Raw genomic sequence first — 8,729 nt, 5'->3', positions numbered from 1 at the left:
AGTGGCGCTGTTCTGGATATATGTCTTTATTTGCATTTGTTATATCATGTAAAAAAAATGGCTCTTCAGCTGTGGCAAAACTACAGCTACTGTCAGGGCTTGATGGGACTTGTAGTTTTGCCATAGCTGGAGTGCTACAGGTTGGGAAACACTGATGTCAACCATCCTGCTTTTGTAATTATTATTTTTTTTAATTAATTTATTTGCAACATGGAGCTGAAACCTTCTCTTCCTTGGAAGCCGTAAGGATTGCGTAAAATATGTTCCCATGAATATGTAATGGCTTGAAAGCTTTCCATTGCTGCTTATCTACATATTCCTGACTGAGTAATGCAAAGCGACAGTGCAGCCACAGTGCCCGATAAGAACTCTCTGATGTCATATGGAGCAAACAATAACACTTACATTACAATCATTATTAATTTGCAAACCACAGACAAGTGAGAAACTCAGCTAAAGCGGATGTGGCCTTCTCTGCTTGGGGTTTTCTGTATTGCTGAAATATTCCCGAAACTTCTCACTGACCAGAAATGTATAAAGTTGTTTGTAGCAAGATTTCTGGAAGTGAGCACAATGGCTTAGAGAGTATGGTGTGCATGCTAGCTACTCACCGAGCTGCTCATTCTGTGCCTTACTGCGGTTATTAAAGGGCATGTGGTCCCGGGCTATTAAATAAACCGTACATTCCAGTGAACTTGTGACTGGCACAATGCCACATCTGTCTCCGCTTTCAAAATGAAACCACATCTTTTCATTTGATAAGAGACAGATTTATTTTATTTTTTTTAAAGGGACATTCCACTTGAAGGTAGCAAGTCTCACTCTACAGTCTGCAGGCATCATATTATACATTAGATGGAGCTGGACAGTTTGATATATAGCTTTGTGGGATAAAATTCAATAAACTTGTATTTTATACACTGAAATCCCTGCTCTTTCCAGGAGTCCAGTAGGTGGTCCTAGTCAATGATTGACAGCTATTTGTACAGAAAGGGCTGCCAATCACATAGGAACACATACTGAACTCCTAAGCCCTATAAAGTGTAAGTTATACTAATGTTTTATTTTAAAAAATCTATATATCATTCTACTCAGCTCCTCCTAATCTCTAACTGCAGTGTGGCAGGTTCCCTTTAAAGTCTACAGTATTCAAACTTACAGTGCCGTTGACTATAACCTATTGTTCCCTGTTATCAGCCAAGTTAAAGGGTAAAGGATTTGTTTCAATGAGAGAATTGCATAAAGGACATAAAAATGTCCACCAGATTTATCCATGCTTGCCATTTTTTTTTAGGTACAAGGATCATTGCCAAGGAGATGGAAGATCTAACTACGACTCTACCTTTTACTCCTTGATCCGGCCAGACATAGCCCATATACTGATGTAGAACGTCAACATTCTTCTCTGAGTAGGGATATGTTCAGTTTATAACCCTGTATCTAAGCCCCCCAGTCAGCAGGGAGGCACATGCCTTGGCTGCCCCCCCCCGACCTATAACCCTGGGGTTACCAATAATATCACATACTCAAATGACACAATATAATGCTAATTCATTCTCAAATTCTATACTCCTTCACCAACATTGTATCCGACCCAGAATACCAAGCCCCTGTGAAATAACCAGATACAAGTGAAACTGTTTTTGAATATTTTATAATAAAATTTATTACCTTTAAAGTGTAATAAAATAAAGGATCTGCACAGCAGATAAAACCCTTCGGAAAGGGGACGAGCCCCTTTAGTTTGTGCAAATAATCTGTGTCTGTAAACATTAAAAGGCAAGTGTTCAAGTTTCATCCCAAAATACAGAGAAATTGCTACAAAAATAAACTTGACCGCCATTAAATAAGATATTAAAAAGAATCCCAGGAAGCTGAATGTGTAACACATGTGTCCTTCTTGTGTCGATTGTTAATGCCCTGTGTCGCTAGATCTGAAATGGGAAAGACTTTAAATAGTCTTTTAAGACCCGGTTGACAGGAATTTCGTCCAGGTTCTGTCTCCCGAATGTTGCCAGTATGCTTTTTCGGCAGAGTTCTTGTAGTGGTCTTAACCTGACCTTCCTTAGAGGAGAAGCAAGCATCTTTTTAGGAGACAATATGTAATGTTCCAGCAGCTGAAAAAGGCAACTGAATGACTCTCTGCTGCCATCTAGGCTGAACTTCCCGGCCTGAAAGTGAATCCTGATACTGATGGGTCCTGTAGCTGTTTTAACACTGATGGCAAAAAAACAATTCTTCTGTCTGCTGTCCCTGATGAGGAAAGTGCCCACCGGCTCCAGCCTTAGTTTTTCATGGGCCACATTTACCGTCATAGGTCCCCAGTAAAATCCACATGTATCCAGCATACCGCTGGTCTTGGTAATGACAGTAAAATCCGACTGAGAGCGGAAGGTCCGAAAGTGTGTGTCACTGAGCTGCGATCCGGGGATGGGACGTCCTGGACTGTTATGAATGGCTCTGGCAGGCTGGGAACGGTCAGAGTGGGAAGTATCCAGATGCTGAGGTCTTCTGTCTGAAACGGCATTATCTGCTTCCACCTTGCTGTGTGCTACCATCCTACAGACTAGACCAACCTATGTGGTCTTCCATAGCGTCCCTCCTAGCGGCAGTTCTGCACGTCGTTTGTCGTTCTTCTGAAAACCCAAAAAGAATGGTTGCAGTTTAATGAAAAATGTTACACACAGCCAAATAAATGCAGCACAATGTAAAATATTGGTGTTCATCATGGATAGTCTATGAACGCGCAGAGTTATTCTACTACTCAATATGTTTAACTTAGTTCTATCTTTTATCTATCTATCATCTATCTATCTACTTAACATCCCATGCAATTATTTCTATCTATCTATCTATCTATCTATCTATCTATCTATCTATCTATCTATCTATCTCCCATCTATCCATCATATCTATTATCTATATATCTATTATCTATATATCATCTATCTATCTATGCTTGATAAGGTAAAATGCATCAGCAGGCTACACCGCGAGTACCGTACCTCCAAGTGATCCTGTGTGCCGCCGCGCTGCATCTCAAACCTGAGTTTCCCATCATAGACTCATCATGAACTGCTGCTTTCTATTTTTACTCTGCTTGCCGTAAATGACGAGTTATTGGTAAAGCCAAACACCCATTGTCTAGCGTACACTGCGAGTCTCTGCAACCCCTCTTTCCTGTTACTCAGCCTTTACAGTCCACGAGTCAGAAAATGGTCGGCACTAAATTGCTTCCTACCAAATAATATGTTTTAAAGTCTTCTCCACACACAGCGCGGTTCAATAAATCTTTGTTGATTGACTTGACCTTATCTCTGGCTGGGATTTTAGAATTCAGCTCTTTCTGGTAGAAGTAGTATCCACTTATTGACTGCTTCAGTAAATGGTTGAGAAGCAAGCAGGCATTCTCAGAAAACAATTCCCCACAGCCATTTTTTACAGCTACTCTAGCGCACAGGCATTGATTTAAAAACAAGCATTTAGGCTGATTGCTGCTTCTCTGAATGGTCAGTGGCAGCGCTGGATGTCTATTGGCAGCTGTGGATGCAAAGCCCTCCCCCGCTACTTAACCCTTAAGCCTGCCTGTATGGCAACTAGACTTACCCTACCAAAAAGCTCCACTATTGCACATTTTACTGTATGCAGATGTAGCAGAGCTGAGTTTGCTATCCCATTCAGAAGCCTCATAGAGAATGAATGAAGCCTTGAGGCATACTTGAAGTGCTCCATTCATTCAGGGGTCCCTCTGCTGTCATGATGCATGGGGATCCCTGAGGACCCCCACTGATCAACTTGTTATACTTTAACCTGTGGAATACCCCTTAAGGCTGGGTTCACACACAGTATATTTCAGGCTGTATTTGGTCCTCATGTCAGGTCCTCATAGCAACCAAAACCAGGAGTGGATTGAAAACACAGAAAGGCTCTGTCCACACAATGGTGAAATTGAGTGGATGGCCGTCATATAACGGTAAATAACGGCCATTATTTCAATACAGAAGCCATTGTATTAAGACAACAGAAAATATTTGCCATTAAATGGCGGCCATCCACTTGATTACAACATTATGTGAACAGAGCCTTTCTGTGTTTTCAATCCACTCCTGGTTTTGGTTGCTATACAGCCTCAGATATACAGCCTGAAATATACTGTGTGTGAACCCAGCTTTAAAGGTTCAAATAATTTAAAAGCTATAGATATAACTGAATATGGCAATCACTGGAGATCAGTGGGTATGTGCCTCTAGTGTGGGTACTGGCATAGCACTATAATATAACATAATGTCACAGAACAATCTTGCCACTGGAACAACTCTGCTACATCTGTTCTTGTTATGTTGCCCTTGCCTCCTGTTATAACCTTATTATAACCCTGATAATGTACGCTATTAGCTTACATAGACTAAACTAACAATTAGCCCTGTATAAATCAGCACAAGGGACTACACCATATCTGTCCTGGGAATACCCATGTACAGTAGGTAGTGATGTTTTGCTGCTATAATTGCATACAGAGACTATATGTACTTAAGTGACCCCTATGTTAGCAGAGGCACATGTGGGCTACAGATGCTGGCTGAATGTCCAATATTAGATAGCTAGCTTGTCATATGATATATGATAATTCAGCTCTGTGATAGGTTTCCACTGAATTGTGGGACATTTCATTAGCCTGCTAGGCATGTGTACAGAATTGCTCAGAATTTCTGCAGATATCAGATTTCCATATGACAAAAGATTTTCACATCAGCAAAACAGCTGTCAATACTTCTCTAGCAGCCTGGCTGAGATCATTCATTAGAACGTGGAACTCTACACTATCACCATTGACCATCATCACAGAACAGTGTAGATACAATAGCTCCTCCATCAGAGGTATCACCATTGACCATCATCACAGAACAGTGTAGATACAATAGCTCCCCCATCCGAGATATCACCTTTTGCCATCATCACAGAAAAAAATAGCTACCCCATTTTAGATATCACCATTGGCCATCATCACAGAACGGTGTACATACAATAGCTCCCCCATTGTAGATATGACCATTGGCCATCATCACAGAACGTTGTAGATACAATAGCTCCCCCATCCTAGGTATCACCATTGGCCATCATCACAGAACGGTGAAGATACAATAGCTCCCCCATTGTAGATATGACCATTGGCCATCATCACAGAACGTTGTAGATACAATAGCTCCCCCATCCTAGGTATCACCATTGTCCATCATCACAGAACGGTGAAGATACAATAGCTCCCCCATTGTGGATATGACCATTGGCCATCATCACAGAACATTGTAGATACAGTAGCTCCCCCATCCGAGGTATCACCATTGGCCATCATTACAGAACAGAATAGCTCCCCATCCTAGGTATCACCATTGGCCATCATTACAGAACAGAATAGCTACCCCATCCGAGGTATCACCATTGGCCATCATTACAGAACAGAATAGCTACCCCATCCGAGGTATCACCATTGGCCATCATCACAGAACAGAATAGCTAACCCATCCTAGGTATCACCATTGGCCATCATTACAGAACAGAATAGCTACCCCATCCGAGGTATCACCATTGGCCATCATCACAGAACAGAATAGCTACCCCATCCTAGGTATCACCATTGGCCATCATCACAGAACAGAATAGCTAACCCATCCTAGGTATCACCATTGGCCATCATTACAGAACAGAATAGCTACCCCATCCGAGGTATCACCATTGGCCATCATCACAGAACAGAATAGCTACCCCATCCTAGGTATCACCATTGTCCATCATTACAGAACAGAATAGCTACCCCATCCGAGGTATCACCATTGGCCATCATCACAGAACAACGTAAATACAAAAGCTCCCCCATCCGAGGTATCACCATTAAAGGGCAGGTTCCAACTAAATCTTGCATATGTTCCATTGTAGAATTATGGGTTGTAATGATGATACTTAGCCTATGCCTCAGGCACCAAAACACAAGACACATACTCCCCTTAATCCAGTTTTTCCAGTTTAAAAATAAAGAAAGTTTAGAAATTATGCTGCAATGTCTCTATTGATGGAAGTGATAGCGCTGTCCTTGACTAACTCTGGCCAGTCATAGTACACATGCAGAATCCTACAGACTCTATGTAGCCAGCTCTGCAGCAGGATTCTACTGCTGTGCCCAGGCAATCTGCTCACAGCGGGAACACTACACCAATACAGGATGCTATAGCTTTTAGATGCATTCTCAAGAAGACATTAAGATGTAGCAGAGCAGAATTTGTTATTTAACTATTACACTTGTGTGTTATACTAGGACACATTGTGCTAACTCCTTAATATTAGTCGCATGCAAAGCACTTTGTATATTGGAACAAATGGCAAACTCAGCCCTGCTGCCCTCTACAACACTTATTTGCTAGGTCTGTAATAAAAAAAACAGCTGTCCTAGTAAAATATTGCAGAAAGGTCAGTGAAGCAGGGATTTACCCTTGACCATACAAACTGCATGCAGAGCTCATGAGTCATTTAGAAACTAACATCTTTTTCTAAGCTTTTCTGTAACAGTATTAGTTTATAATTTGTGACATATGGGCAGTGACACCGATCAATACCCTGGGGTCTGTCCATCCTCTCAGTGTCTGACTGGGTCTCCTTCACATAGTCTTATCCCCTGCCATACTCCAGAAACACATTACATCAATAGGCTTCCTAGGAAATACCATGGGTGAGCTACAGTCGCGTTCTGCATTCTCTATCCATCCCTATCAAATATTTTATGTATTAATCATAAAGCAGTAAAAAACATAATAATATCATAATATGTATCGAAAATAGTAAATATATTGTATGGAAGAATAACAATTCCATAATCAAAGTGTAGTTATAGCAGAGCCGAGCGTGTCAGATGAAGCAGAGCTGAGTTTGTCTATTGGCACAACACAGTGATATCCAACTGTGTATCTGTTACATTGACAGATCTTATAGCAAACCTACCATATTATCCATTGTGGGACTGGGGTATCTGGGGCCCACCAGATGAAATCATCCTGGGGGCCCACCAATGAAGAACCAGTGAGAAATGACATGTCAGCCAGTGTTAGTGCAGGTTATAAAGCTGGGGGCCCACCGGGGGGATTCTCCAGTCCTCCGCTGGGCCAGTCCGACACTGATCAGACACTGATCAGAAGACGCAGGGTTAAATGACACATTCAGCTCTGCTGCATACACAAATGTATTGTGTTACAGTATCAGACACAGTGGTGATGCTGAATAAGATGATACCAGACTGAATGAATATACCGAGGCCCTTACCTGATGTATGTATCACAGCTGGCAATCCACAGTATACAGATCCCCCACAGTGTGTGTGTTGAGAAGGGTGGCCAGTATATTCCACAGATAGAGTCACTGGGATATAGATCCTTGAGAGGCCAGCGGTGATATAAACCATAATCTCCTGCACAGGGCAATCCAGGTGTCTGGATAATAGAGTGTAATGCTTGGAGGAGGAGGAAGAGTAGTCAGTGCACCAGGACTATGCTGGTCTGTCATTGACTCCACTGTGACACCTTCTCTTTATTCACAGCACAGCCTCCTCCCATCCGCCCTCTTTTAAGAGAATCAGTCTACTTTCGCTTTCTATTTCCCACTAGACCATAATCCCTGCAAGCAGAGACATGAACAAAGAGAAGCGTCAATCATCTGCAGCTATTATTGTCGCTATTGAGGCCGCCATTAGTATTGCTTAGATATTTGTTTAACAATTTCATCGTATATCACCAACATATTCCACAGCGCTGTATACAGACTGCAATGTTAAAAAAAAAAGAATAAAAAAATCATTAGCACAATAAACACAAAAAAATACATGAAGAGCTGCTATGGCTGCAATGTAAATACACATAAAACTCAACAGTGGGGCACAGTCTCCCGCATACTCTAGGGCCAGTGTCCTAAGAAGCCATTGTGTCTCTAAGAAAGGCTGAGAAGTGAGGAGCAGCTGGGGTGCTGGACCAGAGGCGGCCAGCAGAGGGTTGCAGTGTGGACTGCTGCTGATAACAGTTTCTTTTCTAGGAAATCGAGACTGAAGCTCATGTGTGACTGTAGTGCATGGCTTCCCTTATCTGAGGCAGCTACAGGAATAGCTGAGCATTTCTTTGAAGCACTTAAAGGGTTCAACTCAGAATCTCATGCACTTAGAGGAGGAACTACTATAGCATTATATCGAAATCAGATTAGAATGTGAAAGTAGGTCTAATCTGCGGGAGATTTTATTCTTCCTCTACCTGTAAATCACCTAAGTTTCCTGCATGACCTTATAGTCAGTCTATCTACCTATCTGTCCATCCGTCTGTCTATCTACTGTATGTCCTATCTATATATTATCTATCTCCTATCTATCTATCTATCTATCTATCTATCTATCTATCTATCTATCTATCTCCTGTCTATCTATCTATCTATCTATCTATCTATCTATCTATCTATCTATCTATCTCCTATCTATCTATCTATCTATCTATCTATCTATCTCCTATCTATCTATCTATATATTATCTATCTCCTATCTATCTATCTATCTATCTATCTATCTATCTATCTATCTATCTCCTATCTATCTATCTCCTATCTATCTATCTATCTATCTATCTATCTCCTATCTATCTATCTATCTATCTATCTATCTATCTAATATCTATCTATCTATCTATCTATCTATCTATCTATCTATC

The 8,729-nt window shown here is 41.3% G+C and overlaps 1 protein-coding gene across 1 annotated transcript; it reads right to left on the bottom strand.

Moving 5' to 3' along the window:
- Positions 1–1,638: 1,638 nt before the first annotated feature.
- SOCS1 (suppressor of cytokine signaling 1) lies at positions 1,639–7,568 on the bottom strand. Its single transcript, XM_069983729.1, has 2 exons — positions 7,309–7,568; positions 1,639–2,636 (listed from the first exon to the last, which is right to left on the bottom strand). The coding sequence occupies exon 2, from the start codon at positions 2,556–2,558 to the stop codon at positions 1,929–1,931; it is 630 nt and encodes a 209-aa protein (XP_069839830.1). The 5' UTR covers positions 2,559–2,636; positions 7,309–7,568; the 3' UTR covers positions 1,639–1,928.
- Between the last annotated feature and the right edge of the window lie 1,161 nt (positions 7,569–8,729).

This window comes from Dendropsophus ebraccatus, chromosome 9 (assembly GCF_027789765.1).
Source record: "Dendropsophus ebraccatus isolate aDenEbr1 chromosome 9, aDenEbr1.pat, whole genome shotgun sequence".
Lineage (NCBI taxonomy): Eukaryota > Metazoa > Chordata > Amphibia > Anura > Hylidae > Dendropsophus > Dendropsophus ebraccatus.
The sequence above is the reverse complement of the archived record's forward strand: the minus strand, read 5'-3'. Positions and strand labels throughout refer to the sequence as shown.

Excerpts from the sequence above, each read along its gene's own strand:
- SOCS1 (XM_069983729.1), bottom strand. The coding sequence starts at position 2,558 with ATGGTAGCACACAGCAAGGTGGAAGCAGATAATGCCGTTTCAGACAGA.